The sequence below is a fragment of the Ursus americanus genome, chromosome 4, assembly GCF_024610735.1.
Source record: "Ursus americanus isolate L20-20 chromosome 4, mUrsAme1.1.p, whole genome shotgun sequence".
In the NCBI taxonomy this organism is placed as follows: domain Eukaryota; kingdom Metazoa; phylum Chordata; class Mammalia; order Carnivora; family Ursidae; genus Ursus; species Ursus americanus.
Window position 1 is genome coordinate 34,710,901 of NC_142130.1, and position 26,181 is coordinate 34,737,081.

The following is a 26,181-nucleotide window of genomic DNA, read 5'->3' on the forward strand; positions in this document are numbered from 1 at the left end:
TGGCACAGCGGTTAAGCGCCTGCCTTTGGCTCAGGGCGTGATCCTGGCGTTACGGGATCGAGCCCCACATCAGGCTCCTCCGCTATGAGCCTGCTTCTTCCTCTCCTGCTCCCCCTGCTTGTGTTCCCTCTCTCGCTGGCTGTCTCTGTCTCTGTCAAATAAATAAATAAAATCTTTAAAAAAAAAAAAAAAAGAATCCCATTATACAAAGAAAACAAGGCACAGCAAGGTTAAGCAACTTGTTCAAGGCCACACAGCTAGGAAGTGGCTAACCATCATGCAACACTATTCCTCCCCGCCACCGAGAAGGAAGAATCAGCTGTCTCTAGTTGCAAAGAAGGGTAGACACAAAGAGGACTGCAGACTGGAAATACTGAGACATGCTACAGACATTCAAGACTGGGAATACTGCTGCATTAGGGGCATGAGGACGAGGAGGGACTGGGAAAGAGCCTGTCTCATGGGGCCAGCCACACTGATTTGATTCCTTCAATATGTAGAGTTGGGAGTTGACCATAACCATCAGAAGAAACGTCTCCATCAAATACAAGAAAGTCCTACCCTGATTTTATAGGCACCGAAAGGTCAAGAGATGTGTCCTAAGGTTCCCCAGTGACTGCAGTAGAAATGGGATTGGACTCCAGCCCGGGCCCTGTGCTCCCTCAGGCTTGGTCCTGTGCTACTGGGGGGCTGCTGGCCAAGTTCCATGGCTCAGCGAGGGTCACTGATGCAAGCCGGACTAGCCCTGCAAGTGCCAGGCGACAGCTTTGTGTTCGTGTAGGTGGCTCGTGCTAGCACTTGAGGCACTCACAAGGACCTCTGTCCCAGCTCCCAGGGCCCTTCAGGGTAGGGGGGCATCTGTGAGGCGGGCAGCTGCTGTGAGACCTGCTGTGGGGTGGGGAGAATCTGTCTCTCTCTCAGCCCCCCCGCTCCCCGTCCTGTTGTGGCTCCTGGAGCAGCCCAGCTGAGACTCGTAGGCTCCAAGAGAGTTCCCCACCCCTCTGGGTGTCCGTCCAGTTAGCTGCATTAAGCAAGGAAGCCAGTGGGCATGGTTAATACCAAGTAGCAGAGAATTTCTAAATGCATTTGATAGTTTGGAATGCACTGGGTGATTTGTAGCAGACTTCCTCTCTTAATTATTTTGAGCTCATACTGAGGTCAAATTGGCCTGTTATCCTTGTGTACATATCTGCTGCCTCAAAATGGCCATGGTTAGGGTAAGCCAGTCATTCCTTGACGTGTTTGCCATTCTCTTCCTCACCAAATGCTTATCAAGTGCCTACCACGTGCCAGGCGCTGGGTGGGGTTCTGAGGCTCTGTGAGATGTGGTCTAGGCACCCAGAGAGCTATCTGGCCAACCCTGTGGTCATTTTCTGTGGATACTTCTCAGCGTGAAGGCCTTGACTGGCCAGGAGAGAACCTGTGGCCAAGTGCTGCAGCGCCCACGTTTCTGAGCACCTGCGCCCTCCCCTCTGCTGGTCAGGGCTCAGCTGCTCCAGGGTCCAAGGAGGCTTCGCCAGGCTCTGTTTTCTGCTGTAGCTGTGGCCCTCCTTAGGAAAGGCCTGTTGATAAACCTTCAGGCTTGCAAAGCTGATTGATGAGGGGAGTGCTGGTTCGCTTCAAGTAGGGGACTACAAAGGCTGCACCTGCCCAGGCTTCCTGCCCGTGGTGGCTTCTTGGTGCAGCCCTCGATCCACAGCAGACCATAGGAATGGCTGATGCCAGCCGTGAGCCTGGCCGGGCTTTCCTGCCCTTGTTGCTGGTGTGGGGCAGGGCACCTGGGGGGTTTTCGTGGCTGGGTAGGGGCTGTTGCGTTCCTCTCCTCTCGAGCTGTCACGCTCTGTCATCCCAGGTGTGTCACGTGGCCCGGGGATGAGAGCATCTGGTATTGCTGGCTTGGGTTCTGCGCCAGTCTGCCTCGCTGAGGACTCAGGCTCTTTCCATTCCACCTCAGCCCTGGGAGGGACTCCGCTTCCTCCAGGTGGGGAGGAGAAAGCACTCTCCAGGTTCCTGTGGTCTGGGTGCTCTCAGCATGGCCATGTCATTCGGGGGTTGAGATGCCGCCCCACAGGCCATCGTGATGTTTTCCCAGATCCCATGGCATTCCTGGGAAATGCCCACGTTCCGGGGTACAGAGCAGAGTGTGCTGAGTCTTTGGGGATCAGTGAGGAGGCGAGGGCTTGTCACAGTGGGGTTGGGGTGGGTGTAAGCAGCTGGGACTAAGAGAGGTCAGCGTGGTAGCAGGGAACATGGGGATGAACTAAGGGAGAGACAAGGCTTTAAGCCGGCACAGGAAGTCACCTTCAGGAGAAGACAAAGGATCCTGGACACGCCCCTCGGCAGACGGACACTGGCCAGACGGGTTGAGGGCCCAAGGGTCTGTGTGGTGGGCTCATCAGAGGGTGGGGGGCGGCTATAAGGGACAGCCTACGGGGCCAGGCAAGGGCTAGGTTTCTCTTCAGTTTCCTCCACCAACTCAAATTATTTTGTGAAGAAAAGAAGGAATTTGAGTTGTAGAAGAGAAAGAGGAAAACAGGCCCAAGGATAAAAGGGGAATGTGGGCGGTTCTAGTCCTACTCTAGACCTCAGAGACTTCGCTGCCCCAACCCCTGCAAAATCCCGTACTGTGCCCACAGTTCAGTCTGAGCCCAAGGCCCAGCTACTCCTGAGGCGAGGTACTCAGACAACTCTCGCTTTCCTGCATACGCTGTATGGAAACGCTGAGGGCCCATTGGACAGGGAACATAAGGTTTTCAAAAGCTGGTGCTGGCCCAGGCCTGGCAGTTAGCCGAGAGCCTGCCGAGAAGCTTGAGTCTTTGTTCATTCCTGAGTTAGAGGCTCTCCAAATGCCTCCCAGCTCCCTGCTTTTAGGTAAAGGACATGTGGACTCTCTAGGGAAGGGCTGCTGTCCCCAGGCAAGAGCCTGAAGAGCCTCTGGACGGAGGAGAGGAGCCCCTTCTCTAGCAGGAGTGGTCCCTATCTTTGGGGGCCTCTTCCCCTTATGGGTGGAGCCCCTGAGGTGCTGCCCAAGAGGCGTGGGAGCAGCAGCCTTGCCCCCAGGCCTTGCCCATCCTCTGAGCCTGGGCTGCAGGTGCACAATGCCATGGGGCCTCCGGCCGGAACCCTCACAGGTCTGGTCATGTGTCACCTTCCCTGGGAGATGCTCTGGGACAAGCACTGAGCACTGTTCCTGGTGCTTTAAGGCACTTGACAAGTACAGGCGATGTCTGTCCCCTCCCTACTCCCCTCAGGCACTGTGGATGGATTGGTTGGGTCCTCGGTTTCTTGAATTCACTATATCTAAACCCAGATAGGCAGTGGAAGATCATTGCTTTTTGGACATTTTATATGATTGCCCTATTTAGTTTATCAACATCCCTGAGAAGTAGATAGTACATCCTTGTTTTATAGAAGAATCTCGGCCTGACTAGGGGATGTTACTCAGTGAACACCACTCGTCTAATAAGTAAGCTGAGACCTGAACCCAGGTCTTCGGACACCAGATCCCACGTACTTTCCCCATACCGTGCTTCACGTCCTTGAGATAACCCAGAGCCTGCTCCTTCTCTCCTCTGGGCCTCTGTTTCCCAGCTTGCCGAGTGCAGCCACTGTACCTCCTTCCGCCCCTGAGAACCCAGCCGCTCTGTCTGCTTTGTCTCTGCACTGGCGTCTGGGCTCGGGCCCAGCTCTTGTCAGGACCACTACCTCAGAAACCGTCCACTGTTTTTCAAGTGGCCTTCCCGTGTTCACACTTCCAACCCCATCCTGCCTTCTTTCATCTTACGTGCTCTGCATGTCATGCCTTCTCGCTTCTGCACTGGAGCAAGTATTAAGAGAGGAGGAGGAAGGATGGGCTCAGGCTGCCATTGGATGCTCAGATCTAGAAATCTCTGCTGTTTGCAGTTCCGTTAGTCAGGGTAAAGGCTAAGCTGTGTAACGCAGAGACGCCAAGATACAGTGGCTTTTTTTTTTTTTTAAGATTTTATTTATTTATTTGAGAGAGACAGTACAAGCTGCAGAGAGAGGCAGAGGGAGAGGGAGAAGCAGACTCCCTGCTGAACAGGGAGCCTAAGAGGAGCTCAATCCCAGGACCCTGGGATCATGACCTGAGCCGAAGGCAGACGCCTAACTGACTGAGCCACCCAGGCGCCCCACATACAGTGGCTTTAAGGAGATGAGTTTCTTTCTTTCTCAGGTAATAGAGTTGAAGTGACATGGTTCAGTTCCGTGGGGTTGTTCTGCCACCTACAAGGACATTATCTCCACTGTGTGGAGGAGGATGGAGCCTGCCCATGTTCCGGTCCAGAAGAAAGTGCAAAAAGGTGTTGGTCCAGGGCCGATGATGGAGAGTCTTACACGTTGCTTCCACTCACATCCCTTTGACCTGAGCGTCATCATATGGCTGCAAGGATGGCAGCTGCGTGCCCAGCTACTATGTGTTATTTTGAAGAAGGGGAGAATGAATTTAGGTAGACCATGAACAGTCTTTGCCATAGCCTTTAAAAAAATGGATTTTTAAAATAAGAAAGGTTAATGTCAGTGATCTACTCTAAAGGGATGTGGTAAGAGGCGGTGGTGTGATAATCTAGAGCTCACCAGGTGGACCTCAAGCTGAGAGTATGTTTCTGGACAGTAAGGGTGGGGAGGGCAGTCTGCAAATGAATGTCTGCCACACTCTTCCTACAGGGAGCTTTTTATAGGCATGCATCAGTAGTGGCTGAGTTTAATGGCTCACCCCTCGGCAGCCAGGATAAGTTTCCCTTGGCCCTGGGGAGGACTTACCTCTAGCTCCTCATACCTCATGGCCTCAATGTCAGCCCTAGTCGCCCTTCCTGCCCCTCGTTAGCAGGATGGCTGGGAGTGAGCAGTGACTGGACCAGGGCCAACTCTTGGTTTTCTCTCTGGTACGCTGAGTCACACCACAGAGAAGGCTCCCAAGATGTCAGGGCCCTTGGGAAGCAGCTGGGACCCATGGGGTCACGTTCTCCTGTTTTACATAAGACGAAACTTCCTGGGCCCCAGAGGACTTGCTGAGGTAGCCGAGCCAGGGAGGAGAAGGGCTGGGCCTGAGGTAATCCAGGTCCTTTGCTGTTCACCCAGCCTCGCCACGAGCGCCATTTCCCTCAGGGGCTCGGCCTCCGGGGATTTCTCAGTGACAGACCCACGGTCAGCCAGCCAGGAAGGGACTCCCCAACACTACACCCAGATCCAGTTCCCAGCCCACCTGAGCTTGCACCCCACTCACAGGGACACACGGATTTGTCTCACAGCTCATCACCCTGCTGGAAGCCCCGTCCAGGCCCTTAGTGGCGTGGCAGTTAGTGCTATATTTGTCCCTCTTCTGCTGTGTCATCCACGTTTCGCTTAATTCTAACTCAGGCCTTGGCAGCCTTGTGGATGGGGGTCCTGTGCCCCCTCTCCTGCCTTGGGTGTATGCTCAGTGTCCGAGGCAAAGACTGCTGGGGGCCTGGACTGTCTTCTCATGTGAGCTGCAATATTCAAGGCCTTGAAAGTGCCCAGCAGCCCGCAACTCCCTTTTCATCCATTTATTCATTTAGCAAGCATTTGTGAGCGCCTGCTGTGTGTCCGCTCGTCCTGGAGGAGGAGGACGACGTGCTAGCAAGCCGAAGGAGGCATGGCCAGCCCCACGGGGCTTTTGTCCAGCTCTCGCCGCTCCAGCCACTCACGGCACGGCCAGCCCAGCTCTGGGGCTTTACGTGGGTAGAGTGTTTGCACCAGGATTTTATTAGCACCGGTATTCGTGACCTTCGCTCCATTTTAGAGATGAGGGCTTTGAGATTCCAGTAGGTGCTGTGACTTGCCCAAAGCCACAAGGCCAGCCCGCGGGTCCCTTGATTTCCAGCACAGGGCTCCTTCCGTTGTCTCTCCCTGCCTTTCTCTGTAGGCAGTCTGTGGGGGAGCCTCCGGAGTCCCCGAATCTCTGCTGAGGCCCCTGATAGAGCTGGGCAGGCGTGCCCTGTCCTGAGCAGCGCCAGGGCTCCCCTCAGCCCTGGGTTGTGCATGGGGTGCCTGGGCCTTCCACACAGACAGACACAGCCCCATAGCGTGTTCCGCTACCAAGTCAAGGTTAGGTAAGCAGGGTAATGGTAGTTTCACTTTCTCTTGAGCTTTTCTGTTTTCCTTCCAAATTCAGCAGACCTAAAATGGGCCTCGGAGGGAGGGCGGGCGGAGGTTGGTGGAGAGGCAGGAGGAGAGCTCGCACCTCACCTGTGCAGGGTGGAAAGCAGAACTCTGGGTTTGGTGGTGCTCTTTTCTCTCCCCCTGAATCCGATTCCAGCGTTTTGTCAGCCCCTTCCTTCCACCTACACAGCCTGGCATCATCCTCATCTGTCACCACGGCTCACCTGGAACAATGAAAGCCTGTCTGACTTTCCTGGAAGGGGGAGGAGGAAGCTGGGGGGGAGCTGGGGAGGGGGGCGCTGGATAATTGTTCTCCAAGATGAGATTTTTTGGAGGAAGAAATCTAATTTGCACTGGATTATAAATAAACTGCTAGCCCATCGAACTTCCTGCCAGGCCACAAAGCAAACTCTTCCTTACCCCAGAGATGAGAGAACTGCATGGGGAGCAGTTCATTCGTGAGCGGACCCACCACCCAGCTTCTCTAGAAAGGCTTTCCAAGGCACTCCTGCCAGACCAGTCTCTCTGTCACCCCTGTTCCCTCCACCCCAACTTGCATCCTTGGTTTGGTTCGGGTGGGAATGTATCTGCATTTGTACATGTGATCCCCACCCCTTGGTGGGTGGGGAGGCCCTTGCCTGACACGGGTTCTGAGGCACCCCAGCTTCCTCTGGGATTCCCCATGGATCCTGCATGGGTCAGAAGGGAGACCCGTGTGGGACTTCCAGCTGTAAGCAGCTGTCTCTATGCTGCAGTGTTGAGCATTCCATTGCATCTCAGGAGAACTGGGAACAGAATATTTGAAGTCGGGGATTTCGTATCCTGCAAGTGGCACCTCCATTCGTGGTAATATGGTCAGGACAAGTGTCCCGCCGGAGCAGCCGGTGACTCAGGCTGTGGCTACTCCGTGAATTGTCCCAGGTGGCACAGACCTTGGCCTTCACCCATTGCCTCTCTAGTTTTATAGATACACAACATAATTTTTTTCTTTTTCTTTTTTTTCTTTCTTCTTCTTCTTCTTCTTCTTCTTCTTTTTTTTTTTTTTTGCAAATCCAGGATGAGAACTTAGCTTCCTAAGTCCCCAGTCCTTTTTCTACACTGCGCTGCTTCCGGACATTCACTCATTGCTCCTAGGCTGCCCCTTTAACCCATGGTTTTAAATCCATCTACTTTCCCAAAAGCCCCAAGTTACATGACGTGCTGGAGAAGTTGACGTGCTAGTTGGTCCCGCTGCTGTCTCAGTCTCTACCTGGGCTTCCATCCGAGACCTTCTTGTCCCTTGGGGTCTTATGGGTGAGCCTTAGCCCCCACCCACCCCTTCCCTTTTCTCCTTTACATTTTATGCCCCAAAGCCAGACCGAGTGGCAGCTGTGGAGAGCACCATCCAAAGTGAGTTCTGAGCCCGGCAGATGAATGAATGTGAGCCTCAGGAAAATGACCCCCTAAAGGACAGGAAGGGAGGCCAGTCTCTCTGAGGCCCAAGGGTGGGGCTCTAGGTAGATTCACCGATTGCTCAGTTTTCCCAAACACCAGTTTGATATTCTGCAAATCAGCCCGCGATGATGGCGGGTTCCAGGTCCCTCTCGATTTGCTCCCCTTTGCTCTACAGCCAGCTGTGCTGTTCGACAGGAATATAATGAGAGCTGCACACGTAATTTTAATTTTTCCAGTAGCCAAAAAATTAAAAACGAAAAACAACAAAAAACACAGATGAAACTAATTTGAGCAATATCTTTTTTTTTTCACCCAGTATATCCAGAATAGCCTATCAACATGTAATTAATATAAAACATTCTTTCAAACTCTGGTGTAAGTTTTACACTTACAGCACATCTCAGTTCAGACTCGCCACGTTTCAAGGGCTTGTGGCCCTCGTGGGTGGTGGCTGCCATCGTGGACAGCACTGCCCTGCTGTTTGATGGAGTGCTGTCCTTCGCTCTTTAGGACTCCGTCCCTCTGCCTTTGGATAAACCGTTCTCCTGCCTCTCCCTCCGCTCCATGCTGTATCCACCCAAGCTGTAACAACCCACGCTTTCTCCCAAGCTCCCTGAGAAAGAGTCACTTCACTACTGTCGCCCTCACGGCCCTTTATGACTTACGCCTTTGCAGTCTGGGCTCCTCTTCTACTACTCTCTCTCAGAGCTCACCTGTGGATTCTTCCTTATCTCGGATTTCTCCTTATCTCTTCAGCCTCTCCCACAGCACCTGACTGTGGGCTCTCCAGTTCTTGCTTGAATCTCTTCCTTCCATTTAGCTTTATGACACTCTTACTCATTGTGCCCACCCTGAAACCAGTGCCTCCCTGGACTTCCCTGTAGGGATTAAGAACCCAAACCCCTTCCCTTCCCCCTGGAGACTCACCCCTCTGAGATGCTTGCTTGGGACATCCTGAACTCTGTTCCCCTTTCCCTTCGCAGGGCACCTAGCCTCCTCGGGCTCTGGTCCTTCTCATCTGTGCCATTTGCCCAGCTCTCTGTTCGGCCTCTTTACTTCTAGCACCTTCCTCCTTGCCGCTTCCTTCCCAGCTGTGAAATTAATATTCCCAAAGTGCAGCTCTGATCACATTTTCCTACTGAAAGGCTGCAGCATTAGAAGTTGTAATAACAGGGGAATAGGCTTATATTATAATGTTAAGTGAAAAAAGCAGGATATTAAATTATAAACAGTAAGATCACAGCTTCATGAAAACAAAAAACCGTAAGGAGATTAAAAAAGAAAGAAGGAGGAATGAACCAGTTAACACTGGTTGTGTTGGGCAGTGAGTTGAAATTTTCTTTATTGAATGCACATATTAGAAATTGAAAATTTAGCGTACTTTTTAGTTTTGGAAATGCAGCCACCAAGAGTTTTAATGCTTCCTGGGTCATGTGCCACCTCCTTACCCAGACATGGATATCTCTCGCGATGTAGCTGTGAACCCCACCTCCCTTCTGGCCACCTCCCCTTGCTTGTTCTGTTCCAGTCAGCATTACTTCCTGGGGTTCCCTTGCACCCTTTGAAGTCCCTCCATCCCTTAATTCATGGGGTTTCTGCCACTTGGTTGCCTGGATCTTGCCCACACTGAGTTCCATGTCCAGAGCCCTCTCCATAATGCCTTCCTTGTTCCCACGGCCTTGAATGACTTGTTTATTTATTTATTTTTAAGATTTTATTTACTTAGAGTGCACACACAAGCAGGGGGACAGGCAGAGGCAGAGGGAGAAGCAGACTCCCCTCTGAGCAAAGAGCCCGATGCAGGGCTGGATCCCAGGACTCTGGGATCATGACCTGAGCCAAAGGCAGATGCTTAACCCACTGAGCCACCCAGGGGCCCATCAAATCTCTGAATCTCTTTCCCCATTTGGCTTATTCAGCCTGGTTTTGCAGGCCTTTGGATTCTCATCTTATCTCCTCTATGAGCCGAGAAGTTTCCGCAGCCGGCCCTGCTCACAGTAAAAGCATGTATTTTTTCCTTTTTAATATTAATGTATCGTTTTTTGTCTTTTAAGAGTAATACATATGGGGCGCCTGGGTGGCATAGCGGTTAAGCGTCTGCCTTAGGCTCAGGGCGTGATCCCGGCATTCTGGGATCGAGCCCCACATCAGGCTCCTCTGCTATGAGCCTGCTTCTTCCTCTCCCACTCCCCCTGCTTGTGTTCCCTCTCTCGCTGGCTGTCTCTATCTCTGTCGAATAAATAAATAAAATCTTTAAAAAAAAAAAGAGTAATACATAAAATAGAAAAGTTGGAAAGTGTCCAGTAGTCTAAAGAAAAATGTCTGAAAAAATACCTGCAATGCCCTGCCGCCTAGAGACTTCTACCACTGTTGACATGTATTTTTAGACTGGGATCATGTTGAGTTATGCAACTCTGTATTCTCTTTCTCCCCCACTTGACATTAGATTTTGAAAATTTCCTCACATTATTAAATCCTCTTCAAATAAAACATTGTAGAGGCCTTGACATATTTCAGGGGACTGCAGCTCCATAATTTTCCTAACTCTTCTCCAGGTCAACATTTCTGTTCCTCATGTTAAATTTTCGCATCATCCTTGCATATAAAGCCTTGTCCAGGCCAGTGAATTTCTGCATAGCAGAGATTCTGGGGAAGGGGCTGACTTGTGGGTCAAAGACGACAAACATGTTATTTTTTAACTGAGGTACAGTTGACACGGAATGTGACATTAGTTTCAGACGTACAACATAGTGATTGGACAACTCGATCCTGTGCTGTGCTCACCACAAGTGTAGCTACCATCTGTCACCGCGTCATTATAATACGATTGACTGTACCGCCCATGCTGTACCTTTCATCCGTGTGACTTATTCATTCTGTAACTGGAAGCCCATACCTCCCACTTCCCTGCACCCATTTTGCCCATCCTCCACCCCCCGCCCCCCCCCCCCCCCCCCGCCGAACTCCTGGCAGCCATCCGTTTGTTCTTTGTATTTATGGTTCTGTGTATGCTTTTTTTGTTTATTCATTTGGTTTTTAGATTCTGCATATAAGTGAGATCATATGGTATTTGCCCTTCTCTGACTTATTTCACTTAGCATGATACTCTCTAGATCCATCCATGTTGTTACAAATGGCAAGGTTTCATTCTTTTTATGGCTGAGTAATATTCCATTGTGAAAATATACCACATCTTTTTTCATTCATCTTCATTCATCTGTCCATGGACACCCGGGCTGCTTGCACATCTTGGCTTTGGTGAAAAATGCTGTAATAAACATAGGGGCACGTATGTCTTGTCAAATTAGTGTTTTCGTTTTCTTTGGGTAAATGCTCAGTAGTGGAATCACTGGATCATATAGCATTTCTATTTTTAATTTTTTCAGGAAGCGCCATACTGTTTTCTGTAGTGGCTGCACCAATTTATATTCTCACCAACAGTGTTTGAGGGGAGAGGATGGACATTTTTAAGGCTCTTCATCCATATTCCCAAATTGGTTTCCAGAACGGTGGTACAAATTCTCATCCCCACTGATGGATGGAAGGTGTCTGTTCTCTTGCATTCTTGCTAATATCATTACCATGAAAAAAAGCGTTGCTAGTTTAATAGGCAAATATTGTTTTCATTTGTATTTCTCTGTTTGCTAGTGAGGCTTCATATTTTTTTAATGTCATGCATTTGTCAGTCATTCGGAGTTTTATTTCTTCAAATAGTTTGCTCACCTACATTACTGATTTTTCTGTTAAGTTCTACTTATTTCTTGTTTATTTAGAAAACACTTCATATTAAGACTGTTGTCTCCACTACCATATTTTTTGCAAACCGAGTGTCTGTGAAACTAACTTGGAGTTGAATAATGCAAAGCCTGTGGCACGCGTGTCCTCTCAGCTCTTCTGTGCCTAGTGCCTGACTCTGTCACCAGACTTGCAGTCCTGGGGGCCAGGCGGCCAGGGCTGAGCTTTCCCAGACTCCCAGCACAAGGCTCCGCGATGGGTGCTCAGTCAGTGTTTATTGAGTGCATTAAGAGGATATCCTGCTCAAGAGAGTACTATTTCGTGAAAGCTGTTGTTTCTCTTTCTAATGAGTATACAAGGTCTGCTGTCTTCCTAGGAATACATAACCAAAGATGACGTATATAAAGTGAACGGTGTGACCATCTCTCTCTAAAGGCACAGCTATTCTGAGTTACAGAACACACTATCTCACTTGTTATTGTCACTATTTGCCTTAAAATTTAAGGGAATCCAAACCACAGTGAGATACCGTCTTGCTCCCACTAGGATGGCCTTAATCAAAAAGTTGTACAAAAACAAGTGTCGGGGAGGATGTGAGGAACCAGAACCCCCATGTACTTCTGGTTGGAGTAGAAAATGGCACAGCCACTTTGGAACAAGTTGGACAGTTCCTCAAAATGTTTCTTGTAGACTTACCATGTGACCCAGCATCTTAGTCCATTCGGGCCGCCATAACAAAATACCAAGAGCTGAGTAGCATAGACAACAAACATTTATTTCTCACAGTTCTGGATGCTGGCAAGTCCAAAGTTCAAGGAACCAATAGATTCAGTGTCTGCTGAGAACCCACTGCCTGGCTCATAGATGCTATCTTCTCCGTGTGTCCTCACAGGGTGGAAGGGGCGCTAGAGAGAGCGCTCTGAGATCTTTCTTTTTAAGATTTAATTTATTTATTTGAGAGAGAGAGCACGAGCAGGAGGAGGGGCCAAGGGAGAGGGAAAAGCAGACTCCCTGCTGAGCAGGAAGCCCAACGTGGGGCTCCATCCCAGGACTCTGAGATCATGGTCTGAGCTGAAGGCAGACGCTTAACCAACTGAGCCACTCCGGGGTCCCTGAACTCTCTTTTATAAGTGCACGAATCCTGTTCACCAATCCCACCCTCATGACCTAATTAGCTCCCTAAAGCCCCACCTCCTAATGCCATTTCATTTGAGGTGAGGATTTTCGCATATGCATTTGGGGCCGAGGGACACAAACATTCAGTCCAGACCATCTAGCAATTCCACTGCTAGGTGTATATACCCAAGAGAACTGAGAACGTAGGTCTGCGCAAGATCTCGCACATGAATGCTCATAGCACCACAACCCAAATGCCCGTAAATGAGGGATAAAGAAACAAAATGTGGTGTACCCATTCCGTGCGGTATCATGTGGCCATAAAAGAATGTAGAACCGATACGCGCCACAACAGAGATGGCTCTTGAAAGTATTATGCTACGTGAAAGTAGCTGAACAAGACGGTGACCTATTACATGCCTCTGTTTCTATGAAGTGTCCAGCACAGGCAAGTCCATCGAGACAGAAAGTGAATTAGGGGCTGACAGGAGCTGGGGGTCGGGGCGCAGGTGGGAAATAAGCAGTGATTAATGGGTATGGGGTTTCTTTTGGGGATGTTGAAATGCTCTGGAATTAGATAGTGGTGATGGTAGCATAATTCTTGAGAATACACTAAAAACTACTGAATTATGTACTTTAGAAGAGTGAGTTGTATGGCATAGAAATTATACCTCAATGAAAAAGTAATTAAGAGAAGCTGTACCAGAGAAAGGCCTCCCCCGAGGTACAGGGTGGGCCTTCGTCACCCACAGTGGCGGTTCCTTGGAGAGAGCGAGTTTTGGAGGCTGCGGCCGAGAGCAGGTCCCTAATCAGCACCATTTTATGTGACCAGGATCTATGAGGAAGGCCTGGGGCACCTAGGGCGAGCGTGAAAGAAAGTCGAGTGTTTCTTTATTAAATAGAATACAGCAAAAGTAGGCCTGAATTAGGTTGGGATAAATTACAGCTTCGTCCAGTACAGTAGGATGAGTTCTGCACTTGGAGTGAGAATCTGTGATCGAGCGCTTGCCGCTGTGCCGTGTCGCCGCAGACAGGGCTCCTGCCTCGAGCCTTGGTATCCTCGAAAGAGGGGTGATACCGCCCCGCTTGCTTATCTCGGAAGGACGGGAGGAGGAGGCAGTGAGACAGCACACAGGAAAGTGTTTTAAAGCTGTAAATTGATGCACCCAATCGTTCCTAGATACTTGTCTCTCTTTACATTTTAGTCTCTTTTGTCTTTCCTAAAAATGTATTAAGCAGATGCTAATTATTGATTGGTTAATATTTCATGCCCTGCGTGTAGTGACAGCGAAATTGTATTAAATAAACATTATACTTTTCAAATCATATTATAAATTGGTATTTTCCGGAGACAGTGGGTAACCCACATGGTTGGGGTAGGAGATGAGAAGGGGAATGTGGCCTGTAATGAGGCTTGGAGGGTCTTAGTGGCAGCTCAGAGACTGAGGCTTTACCCTACTGGTGATAGGGAGTCATGGCAGGCTTTTGAGCAGGTGTCACGATGTGGTATGGGGATCTCTGACATAGAGCCTTTCAGAGCAGGAGAGATTGACAAGCCCTGAGCAACTGGATCCTCGCTGGAATGGAGAAGAGAAGGTGCCTTCTGGGCAGGACCCCATGGGAATGAAGACAGCAGAGAGCCCAGTCTTGTTTGCCCAGAGCCATTGAGATAAACCATCTATCTCCGTGAAAGAGGCTCTCATCACGAAAGCCCCTAAGCAGAGATAATGCGGCTTTGATCACCAAAAAAGCATACAGCAGTCTTTATTCTTCATAAGGGACAAATTTTTAAGAGGCGTCACTATGATTTTTCAAAAAGTTAAAACTATGTAATATTTTTAAAAAGCCATTTAACACCTCATTGAGCACGGCACAGTATACAAGGAACCGAGCTGATGTGACTTCCAAGAGTATATAATTTAAGATTATCCTTCCCTGATTTATTGTATTTTGTATCATAATAGGATTCCGCTGAGGTCCCCGAGCTTCCCACCATCACCGGGTAGAACAAATGAAATCTGGGGCAGGCGGAAGAGACTCCTGTCAGGCTCGTCAGCTCCTTTTATTTGGGACTCATTTGGTTGCTAGTTTTGTGTGTTTGCAAATAGAAAAAGGACTAGAACGGGAGGGGCTGCACCTGTCTTTAGGGCTTGGGTCCCAGGAGAGGACCTTTCTTGTCTTCCTAATACCCAGAGCAGTGGGGAGCTGGTCCTCAGCCCCCAGCAGCCCAGAGGGGGTCTGGACCCTTGTGGCCAGATGGGTGGATTTGGAAAATCAGATCCCAGCTTTGGCTTTTGCCCTTAATTGAGGGGATTTCAGACTTTGATGTGAAGAGAAAGCACTGTGGTCTGTTTGTGCAGGATCTGCAGAGGGTGGAGAAGAATCTGGAAGAAGGAGTAGGGTAGAGTGAGAGCTGGGTCACCCCCAGAGTCCTGGGGCCCTGCCAAAGGGGAGAGGGCTGTTAGAGCTGAGGGAGGGTGGGTTTGAAAAGGCTCCCTCGTAGGATTGTCAGGTAAAATATGGTTGCCCAGCTAAATTTCAATTTCAGAGAACAACAAATAATTTTGTAGTATAAATAGGTCCCAAATACTGCATGGGACATACTTACACTAAAAAAAAATTGTTATTTATCTGAAATTCACATGTAACTGAACATCTCACCCCCCTCCATCACCAAAGCTGGTTCCCTGGGGTATTCTGACTCCTTATCTCTGCCACTGTCGCTGCCACCAAATACACCCTATGAATCACAGTGCAAGAGGCAAACTGACTCGTCCAGGAGAGAAGCCATGCCAGATAGCAAATTGTGAGAGGGTCTTCTCCAGCTCATTTCCTTCTATTCCAAACCTGTTCGTTCCTCCTCGCTCTTTGCCTTGCACCTTTCCCAGGAGTGGCAAGTAGCAAGCCTCCTGCAAAGTCAGAGGCAGTAATGTGTGCAGGGCCGAAGGCCCGCTGCTGGGATCGCTTTCAGCCTCCACGAGGAGGTGCTGCGCACGCCGAGCGCCGTAGCTTCACCCTGGGCCAAATCAAACCTGCAGCCTTTGGGCAGCGAGAGATCAGGTTTCCAAAAGCGCTGGGGTTTTAGAAACACCGCCACCACTGCCGCCAGAGTGGTAAATATTCATAGGCATCCCCCCCTGGGTTTCTGGGCGGGGACTAGAATTCCAAACATTTCCCTCTAGCGGGGGTTTCTCCCGGTGTGGTCCTGAGACCACCTGGACCCAAACTGGCTGCTGGGCTTGTTTTAAAGCAGATGCTGAGGCGAATCCCAGGGCTGAGGTTCGCTGTCTTGTTGGGTCTCCGCAGTGCTCTCCCTGGTGTAGGCGTACATGTCCGTGCACACACACACACACACCTGTGCACACGTTCCGTGAGGTTAGATATGTCCCTGGAGGTCGATGCAAGGAAAACCTACAAACCCGTAACTAGGCCTTGTTGCCCTGCTGTTGTGAATGGTACCTGTTATTATTGACTAATTAAGTCTTTTACATAAGGACAAGGTTTATGCTTTTACTGTGTCTGCAAGGGGCTCAGTAATTGAAAATTATTGTTAGTGGAGAAGAAAGCCAGTCAGCATTTGGACCCTTGTGCTCGAGGTGTGAGATCATTTTTAAGCTACAGACTCCTTCCTAGAAGAAGGCTTTAAGCAGAATTCCACCCGAATTTACTGATGCCTCCTCTCCATTCATCACATGATTTCCCAGGAGCCTTAGCATCTATGAGAACTGGGGACAGATTTCTGCTTTTTTGCGGAGTGGTGTGTGTGTGTGTAACAAACACATTCATGGCCTACTTGTTCACTCTCAGGTGAAATTTGCTGAAGCCACCCTTCCCAATGACCTGGCCCAAGATCCCCACCCCAGCACTGGGGAACTCTCACCCTGTTTTGTGTTTAGTGAATGAGAGAGAGGACCACGGAGACACACTAAGCTCGGCAAAGCCCTTTGGACCCCTATTGGGTTACTGGGCATCGTTTTACCTGGATTTGCACGTCTGTTGCTATTGGCCTTCTGGCTGCAGTAGGAGTCAGATTACAGCAGGAGAGGCCAGGAGGATTAGGACTGAGATGCTCCAGCGGCCAGGCGATAATTACCTCAGGGGTCATGTCCCGAAATAGACTCTGGCCCCTCTTTCTGGCCTCAGAGGAGAGGCTGCTCTCTGTCCTGCTGGCGTTCACATTCTCTCTTTTAGTCCCTCCCACATCTTACTGCCATTGGTTTTTTTAAAGTCCAATTTACAAGCAGTAGACTTCACCCTTTCTGGTATGCAGTTCTGTGGGCTTGACAGAAGCGTACAGATGTGTAACCACGAACACAGTCAAGCTATGGGACAGTGCTGTCACCCAGAAAGGTTTCCTCCCGCTGCCCTTGCAGCCAGCCTCTCCCTCTGGCCCCTGGTAATCATCGGGCTGTTTGCAGTCCCTGCAGTTTTGCCTCCTCCAGAATGCCATGTAAATGTGATCGCGTGGCCGTTTGAGCGTGGCTTCCTTCACTCCGTGTCATGTATCTGAGACTCGTCCACGCTGTTGTGCGTTATCACTAGATCGCTCCATTTTATAGATGAATCATACCCCATAAACATTCCTGCACGGATTTTAGTGCAAACATAACTTTTCATTTCATTTGGGCAAATACCTAGGAGTGAGGTTGCTGGTCACATGGCAAGTACGTGTTTAACTTTATGAGAAATTGCCACACTGTTTTCGTAAGTGGCTCTACCATGTTTCATTTCTCATCCCAAGGTGTGAGAGTTCCAGTTGGCCCACCTTCCTGACAGTACCCGTGTTGGCAGTTCTTTTTTCTTTTCATTTTGTAATGTTATTTTAGCCTTTCTAATAGTGTTGAGTAGTATGTCATTGTTCTAAAAAAAATTTGCATTTCCCTAATGGCTAATGATTTTCAGCATCTTTCTATGTGCTTTTTTGTCATGTTTACATCTTTGATGAATTATCTATTCAGATCTTCTGCTCTTTTATTTTTTACTATTAAAAAAGGATTTTGTTTATCCATTTGAGAGAGAAAGAGGCAGAGAGAGCACAAGCAGGGGGAGGGGAACAGGCAGAGAGAAAGGGAGAAGCAGGCTCCCCTGCTGAGCTGGGAGCCCGACATGGGGCTCGATTCCAGAACCCTGGAGATCATGACCTGAGCCCAAGGCTAGATGCTTAACCATCTGAGCCACCCAGGCGCCCCTCTTTTGCTCCTTTAAAAAATGGGTTGTTTTCTTATTGTTGACTTTTGAGAGTTCTTTATGAATTCTGGGTACAAGTCTTTTTTATCAGATAGTGATTTACAATTTCTCCCATTCTGTGGCTTGTCTTTTCATTATCTTAACAGTGTTTTTGGAAGACAAATGTTCTTATTTTTGGTGATGTCAGATTTATCAATTTATCATTTCTTTTATGGATCATGATTTTGCTGTTGTGTATGAGAAATCTCTGCCTAACCTGAAGTCCTATGTTTTCGTATGAAAGTTTAACAGTTTCAGGTTTTGCATTTGGGCCTATGAAAAATTTTGAGTAAATTTTTGTGTATTTTGTGAGGTTTGAGTGGGTCATATGCATAGCCAATTTTTCTGGCACCATTTGTTGAAAAGATTGTCCTTTCTTTAGTTGTCTTTATATATTTGCAAAAAAATAAAAGTATGATCTATGATTTGCAGATATTTTCTCCCATTAAGTAGGTTGTCTTTTTACTTTCTTGGTGCCTTTTAAAGAGCAAAAGTCTAATTTTGGTGAAGTGTAATTTATCTCTCTTTTTTTTTAAGTCATTCGTGCTTTTGGTGTCATAACTAAGAAATCATTGCCTAATCCCAGGTCATGAAGATTTACTTTTATGTTTTCTTCTGAGTTTTATAGCTATAGCTCTTACATTGAAGTCTCTGATCCACTTTGCTTTAATTTTATATATGGTGTGAGGTAGGAGATCCAACTTCATTATTTTACATGTAGATATCATGTTATCCTAGCATCATTTCCTGAAAAGAATATTCTTCCCCCATTCAATTGTCTTGGTACCATTGTCAAATATCAACTAACCATAAATGGAAGGGTTTATTTCTGGACTCTCAACTTTATTCCATTGATCTGTATTTCTATCCTTATGCCAGTACTGCACTGTCTTAATTACTGTAGTTTATAGTAAGTCTTGAAATTGAGTAGTAGGAGTCTTCCAACTGGTTCATCTTTTTAAAAATAATTTTGGCTATTCTAGTTGTTTTGCTTTTCCATATAAATTATAGACTTAGTTTATTAATATCTTTTTAAAAATCCTGCTTGAATTTTGATTATGATTGTGTTGCCTCTGTACATCAATTTGGAGAGAATTGACATCTGAACAATATTGAGTTTTCCAAATATGTGAATATGGTATATCTCTCCATTTTTTCAGGTCTTTTTTTTTTCTCTTTCATCAGTGTTTTATAGTTTTCAGTGAACAGGTTTGTATGTTTTTTGTTAGGTTTCCACACAAATATTTCATAGCTTTGCTGATATTTAAATGGTACTTTAAAAAATTTCATGTCAGATTATTTATTGCTTACATATAGAAATACAGTTGCTTTTTATATATTAAACTAGTATCCTGTGATCTTGTATTCTTGCATGTCTAAACTTGCTTATTAATTCTGGTAGCTGTTTTGTAGAATTTTGGGGGTATTTTCTACATGTCACCTGCAAATAAAGGTGGTTTTATTTTTTCCTTTCCAACCTGTATGCCTTTTTTTCTTTTTCCTGTCTTATTGCATAGTCTAGAACCTCCACTACCATCTGAATAAAAGTGAGAAAGGGGTCAATCTTGCTTTGTTCCTGGTCTTAGCAGAAAATATTTAGTCTTTCACATCAGTATGATGTTAGCTGTAGGTTTTTGTGTATGCCATTGATCAGATTGGGGAGTATCCCTTCCATTCCTAATTTGTTGAGTTTTTCTTTTTTAATCTTGCCTTGATGTTGAATTTTTTCTATACTTTTATAGTAACTATTGGAACAACCATATGGTTTTTCTATTCAGTCTGTTAATATGGTGAATTACATTGATTTTTTCAAAGTTGAACAAACCTTCCATCCTGGGATAAACCCCACTTGGCCAGGTTGCTTTATCATGGTATGTTATCCTATCTGAGGGTAGCTCCTCATCTTTTCCTTCCCAGTTTTTCCTGTTTTTAGTGGTCTGGCACCTTCCTCTCCTTTCAAATGATATCCCCTGACTAGAACATTCTCCAGCATTTCCTGAAGAGTGCTCCTTCAGCCTTCACCTCCTCATCTCATTCTTTCTCCTTACCTGTCTCTCAGTGGGCCCCAGTGGCTTCCTGGAGCCTTGTCGCATTGGTCACTCACATTGGTTAATACTGTAGGCCACTGTCTATTTCTTCCTGAACCTTATCCCCCTGGTCTTCAGGGGCTCTTTCTTCTGAGTCAGCTCTGCCTTGCCTGGCCTCCAGCCTCATGTAGGTCTTTGGGTTTCTGTGGCAGCCTCCTAACCTGTCTCCTACTTCCTACGCTGCTTTTGCCCCTGAGAAGTCTTCCTGAAGCTGTGTGGTCATCTTGCTGTTCTTTCCTTAAGTAGTCCTTCATGCTCCTATTGTATAAGGATTGTGCCAGGACTCCTCAGCCTGACATTCAGATGCCCCTTCAGTCTGGCTCTGGTCTGCCTTTCCAGCTCCATCTTCTCTCTGTGGACTTCCCCTCAGGATCATAAAGCCTGTGTCATTTATTCAAGGACCCCTAGTACCTCACAGACCTGAGCGTCATGGATACTCTTTCCAGGTATACCCTTCTCATGCCTGCCAGACTTGCCAACTATGCCCCCAACCCAAGGGCCGATGTGCCCTGGCCTGCCCAGGAGTTCTCCTCTTGACTCCCCATGATCTCCTCCTCTCTCTCTCTTGCTTGGTGTGAGGCTGTTCTGCTTCCTATCACTGGTTCTCTGTCAGTCTTGACCACTTATCTCTTCACCTGGATTGTAAGCTTCGTAGAGCAGGGGTTTTCTTTCCTTGTGATGAGTAGGTTGTGTTTTTCTCTGCTGTGTTTTTATACGAAATGACAATTTTGAGGTGGATGGGGTTGGGGTGGGGTTTGGGGGAGTTATGAGTCATCATCAGAGTTGGTGGAGCTGGTAATCTCAGTTTGCCCCTTCCCTGAAGGCACACCCAGGAAGCATCTGGAAGGTATCCAGGAGGGGCTCGAAGGGAGCTCACAGTGTCCTTCGGTTAGGAAACCAGAAGTTATTGTGCAACCAAGGAGAGAGCAGGACTTTGGGATGGGAAAGACAAAGTCTCTTTCTGTTCACGGGTTCTGTTCACAGTATACGATATGTCCAAGGAAACATGGCACCGCATCCAGCATGGAGCCCACATGGCCTCCAGGCCTAGGCTGACCAAGGACCCTGGGTGGGGGTCAGCATACCTCAGAGCTGGGGTGGGGAAGGCCTTCAGGGGGAATGCAGACCTGAGTGCAGGACAGGACTTCTAGGTTCCAGAGACAAAGAAGTCCCTGGAAGAAGCATGGACGGATGTCTGCCAGGTTGCTGCCAGGCACTGAAGTCCCAGAGGGCTCCAGGAGCTATAGCAGAAGGTGCCGGGGGCCAATCGGGGTTCCCTTCTGTCGTGGAGACTAAGAACTAAGTTTTTGGAGGGAGTGATGGAGGGAGGGACATCTTTGCGTGGCTTCTGTCCTGTGTGGCCTGAGGCAAGGGCAGGACCAGCATCAGTTTACCCAGATATCCCAGGAGCTGCATCTGCCAAGAAAAAGCTTGTCTCAATAGCACCTTTGCCGGGATCGGAAATGTGCTGTGTAAACTTGCTTTTGTGGGGTGTGTAGTGTTGTGTTCTGTTTTCCCTTAGCTTTTCAGTAAATACTCCTTTCCAAAGAATTCCAGCCTTGTCTCTGCGACCCAAGGGGCGGTAGTATTCTTCCACACACATCTCCGTCGGCACGGAGGAGGGCATGAGAGCGAGGCAGAGTGTGTCTGCTCGCCAGCTGCTGTGCTGGACTTGTCAGGGGGCTTCAGCGCTGGTGCAGAGAAGGAATGGAAGCCCAGGACGAGGAGAGGGAACCCACTGTTGGCACTGACCCCTGCTGGCCAGGGGCCTTATCCTTCTCTCGGTCCCCAGAGGGCTCAGCACAGTGCTGGGTATCTCATGGGTAGCCAGCAACTGCTTCTTCTTTACAGTTGCTCCTGGGGGGAAAATCAGCTAGTATACAAGTAATCATCTCAGGTTTCTCTGAAAAAGGGCAGCCCTCTGTCCTATGCTGGACACTATCACACTTTCAAAAAATGAAATCCCGTGACCCTTATGGAACCTTCCTTGCACTGCTCCTGCCACCCGCATCGCGTACACAGCTCCCTCACAGCATCACCGGTAGGCCGAAACTTTTCATCTCTCGTGCTGTGGGCATGCACAGTATGATTATTCAGAGACTCGGTTCCTTGGGGCCACAACCTGTCACAGGCCAGGCCAGCTTTGGGTTTCGAGGAAGTCAGAGAGCCTGACCTAGTATGCTTGGCTACTCCCTGTGGCCAGCCGTGGGTGGGTGTCCTTGACATTGGTTTGCTTGCAGGTCGGTATGTGTGTGCTAATGTGGGGGCTGGGGCCTCCATGCTTTGGGGCTGGAGGGGCAAGGTTGGGGCTCCAGTGACTGGTGCCCACTCCGGGACTGAGCTCTGTGTCTTCATCTCTCCCTCTGCAGCTTGTCTCCAATGTCCTCATTTTCTCCTGCACCAACATTGTGGGTGTTTGCACCCACTACCCGGCTGAAGTCTCCCAGAGACAGGCCTTCCAGGAGACCCGGGAGTGCATCCAGGCACGGCTCCACTCACAACGGGAGAACCAGCAACAGGTGAGTGAGGCCCTCCTGCCCTTGCGTGGCTACAGGGAGCAGAGGCCCCAGACTCGCCTCAGGCCAGCTGCCCATCACCCCACCAACTGTGCTCCTTATTGTCGTCCAGCCGTACCTCCCTGAACAGGGACCCAGCCAGGAGGGAATGTTTTCCCTGGAGGGAGCCTAGCATTTCTGACTCTGTGGGCATGCTCTATGGAGACTTTGGAGAAAGTTCTACCCCAGCGCTTGCCCATTGCCTCTTCAGTGTTCATCTGTGGGCTGCAAACAAGCCAAGCAGCCCAGATCCTGGGCACCAGAGAGGGCCTGCACCCTCCCCAGTGCTGATGAGTTGGAGTGGTGAGAGCTTCAACAGTCCCATCTGGGAGAGAGGAGAGGAGGAGGAGCTGTCAGCCTCTGGGACCGACCCTCACTAGGCACTTCCCTGTGCCGTGTTCTGGGGTTTGGTTGGTTCAGAGTAAGGATGATGGTCCTGTGTCACGCTGAACCTCGCTTTCGAGAATGTTTGGGCAGGAACATAAACCACTCACATGGGCCACAGACTTGGAGGGCTTCTCACAGCCCCTGTGTGCTCACTTGGGTGGGGGCAGGGCAAGGACTGAAGGCTGCGTCACGGTTCCCTCCTTGGCTGCCTGGCATCCTGTCTGGGGTTCAGGACCATTGTGCCCTCTCCTGCATGTGAACCAGATGAGGTCTGGGGACTCTGGTACACAATGGAGCTGAATGGCTCGCAGACAGGAGCCCCAGGGATGGGGCTGTGTGACGCCGGGGGAGAGTGCGGGCAAGCCAGCAGGATGACGGAGCCCCTACTGGACTCAGACTGGGCATGGCTCTTAGAGATGAAATTACTCCAAAGCAGGTTCTCCAACAAACACAAGTGGAGTCCTGCTACCTTTGAGCTTGGGGACAAGGGAGACAAAGGCCTAGACAGCGGCAGTCCCCTGCACCCTCCTTGCTTGCCCAGAGTGCATGCTGTGGGCACCCCAGCGCACAGCAGTGTGACCACACGTGGCAGTGTCTCTGGCTCCATCCAGATGCCTCCTGAGGAGTTACATGACACGGGCTGGCCATGTCGGGATGGCTGACCAAGGGGGTGAGGCTCTGCGGTGTCTCTCCAGCACTGTACCCTCCACCCCGCCCCAGTTGCCACCGCGCCTGTACCTGCTTCCCGTCCCTGGACGTTGTGTCCGCCAGGCCCCCAGCTCATGCTGTCCAGTTGGAGGCCTGGCTTGCCCGGGCATTCTTTGGGCCCTGTCTGAACTCCTGCTCTGGCTCTTGAACGAGACCCATGCTCAGCGGTGTCCCCGAGTCCTCCCACTGTCTTTTTCTGACAAGCTGGCCACCCTTCCGCACCCTCCTACCACCCTCCGTGCCTGAGGAGCCCCCTCTCTCATCCCAGGTCAGGCCCTGGCATCTCTCACAGGAGATCAGGATACCTTCCTTCCCTTTCTGTGTCAGGGAGTGTCCCCTGTCACTGCTGGACCTTGTTCCTCGTCCAGTAAAATGCATATTTTACAGCTCATCACAGTTTACTTGCACTGGCCCTGGACAGGCTGGACATTCCAGCAAACCCACAGGGATTTGGGGGAGAAAATCCATTTGCTTTACATGTTCTGAGCCAAGATAGCAGGGAAGGGAGGCGTGCTTCCTGGGGACAGGCACTCCTCACCCAGCCAGAGCCCAGTGGCTCTCGGGCCGCCCCCGTCCTCTGCAGAAGGTGCTGCTCTTGGGTCCTTGGGGGGCACTCCGAGGGGCCGCTTGATGGTGGGACGCAGAACTGTCCCCCAGCTACCCGCACCCACGCTCCAGACCCTCAGCCCCGGAAGCGGTTATAAATGTGGGAAGGTCTCTCATGGATATAACCATGTATAGCGCACTTCCCCCCAGCTGTGCTATATTTCCACAGAATTGTCCTTTAGTTTGTGTTTCTGTCACCAGGAATTGCTTACTGAGAGTTCAGTAAATAGCCGTGAGGGCCATGTCCCTGAGCTCAGGGGGACCAAGCTAACCCACAGAGAGCACCTTCAGTGGGTCACCAGTGTGTTCCAGGCCCGAGGCTGTCAGCTGTGGAGCTGAGCACGACACAGCTCCACCCTCGGGGGTGTCTCGCTGCGGGCACTACAGGGAGACCCCGTTAACAGACCATGAAACACTGAGTGATCGAGGACTCCGAAGGAAGGTCCTGAGTGGCGAGAGGATGCCGCTGCCAGAGCCAGGACCCGCCCCCAGGGAAGAGGGGAGCCCTGAAGGAGGGTTCCCGCAGTACGTGAGGATGCCGATTCTAGCCGAGGAGCTTGCGTGCAGAGGCAAGGAAAGCCTGCCAGGAGCTTGGGAAGTGTCCCATGGTTCACTGTATCTGGAACTGTGCTCAGGGCGTGCTGGCGCAGGGAGGGGTAGGGGGAGCCAGATCATGGAAATCTTGAGGCCAGGCTGGGCTTGTGGGCTGGTTCTGGAAGCTCTGGGAAGCATAGGAGGGTTTTACGCAGGGCAGCGATGGGGTCAGGTGTATGTTTTAGAAAGATCACTCCCTGGCTTGTGGTGTGGACAGTGGATCAGAGGCAGCAAGCTGGGACACAGAAGCCACTTGCAGGGGCTGCCCTGGTCGCCTGGGTGGGACCTGATGGAGGCCAAGACCTGAGAGAGCCAGAGGCTGGGATGGTAGAGGTGCTTTAGAAGGATACGAATGGCAGTCAGGCCCGGGTTGGCGGGAGCAGGCCAGGCACAGGAAGGGGGCAGGTAGAATGGGGGTTGTCGTGGAAAATAAAGAGGAGTGGACTCACTCGGTCCAGAAGAATGCACATCTGATGTGGCTGGTGGAACCCAGGGAAGCTTTGGAGGCTTTGAGCCAGGGAGTGGCATGACAAAGGCAGCGTACTAGAGAGACTGGGGCCGTACAGGAGTGAGGAGGGCTGAGGAGGGGCTGTCTGGCTGGGACGGCATGGCCAGAACCCCACAGTCAGGGTGGATGTGGAACAGAAGGGACGAGTGTCCGCATCCACAGGACTGGGTCAGAGCTGGACAGGGCCTGGGGCTGAGGGGACAGGGTTAAATCTCAGAGGGGAAGTTCTGAAGAGTAAAAGAGAGTGAAAGCAGTTATATGGGTGGGGTGTTGACCTTGTGACCAAGAGAATGGGGGTGACATGGGCAAAGGCAGGGAACTTGAAGAGCCACTGGGGAATGGAAACCTGGGAAGGTGAGTATGGTTTGGGGTGTGGTGTCAAGGCGGTGGCAGTTGGTCATCCAGCGGCAGCTGGGGACTCGGGAGCCTGGGTGAGGGCCAGGGAGTGGGAGGGGATGGGCAGAGGTGCCGGTGGAAACCATGCTCGCAGGGGTGAGAGTGAGCAGAAAGAGGAGGGGAGGTGGGGATGTGCTGTGTGTGGGTGGGGGACAGGAGGAGGGAGAGAACAGAAAGACGCAGGAGCAGAAGAGTCTTAGGGCCACACAAGGGGGTGGCCCAGCATCTAGTGGGCGAATGATGGGAGAATGAGGAAGGCTGGGCCAGCCAGGGCGAAGGGCCCCAGGTGGAGAAGTCTGTGACTCAGCCTGGCAGAGCGCCTGGTGTGGGCAGTGGGCTGTTGGGATGCAGGGCGAGGTCACCCACTCCTGAGGCCGCTGGAGCTCTTGGAGCAGGCGGGCCTGGGAGGAGAACACAGAAGGGAGGCAAAGTCGGGACCTTCCCTTCCACAGCATGGCCCTGGCCCCTCTCCCTGCTTCTCTCCCACCTCCTCTTTGACAGGTCTTAGCTTCTCTCCATTTCTTGGAGTCCATGTGCTTTCCCTCTCTCCTGGGCTACTGTCCCCCACGTGGAAATGGGGCACCCCAACCTCATCCTTCTGGTCCCCATGAAGCCCACTCTGACCACCCCATTCTCCCCAGCCTACGTCAGGTACCCCTGTGCAGAGCCCCACAGTACCCCATACCCC

At 50.2% G+C, this 26,181-nt stretch overlaps 1 protein-coding gene across 1 annotated transcript in view; it reads left to right on the forward strand.

Moving 5' to 3' along the window:
* The window catches only part of ADCY5 (adenylate cyclase 5), a 146,124-nt gene that overhangs the window by 63,505 nt on the left and 56,438 nt on the right, over positions 1-26,181 (forward strand). Inside the window, exon 2 of the mRNA XM_045812687.2 lies at positions 22,109-22,258. Coding sequence (XP_045668643.2) covers positions 22,109-22,258 — 150 coding nt within the window. The remainder of the gene's footprint in view (positions 1-22,108; positions 22,259-26,181) is intronic.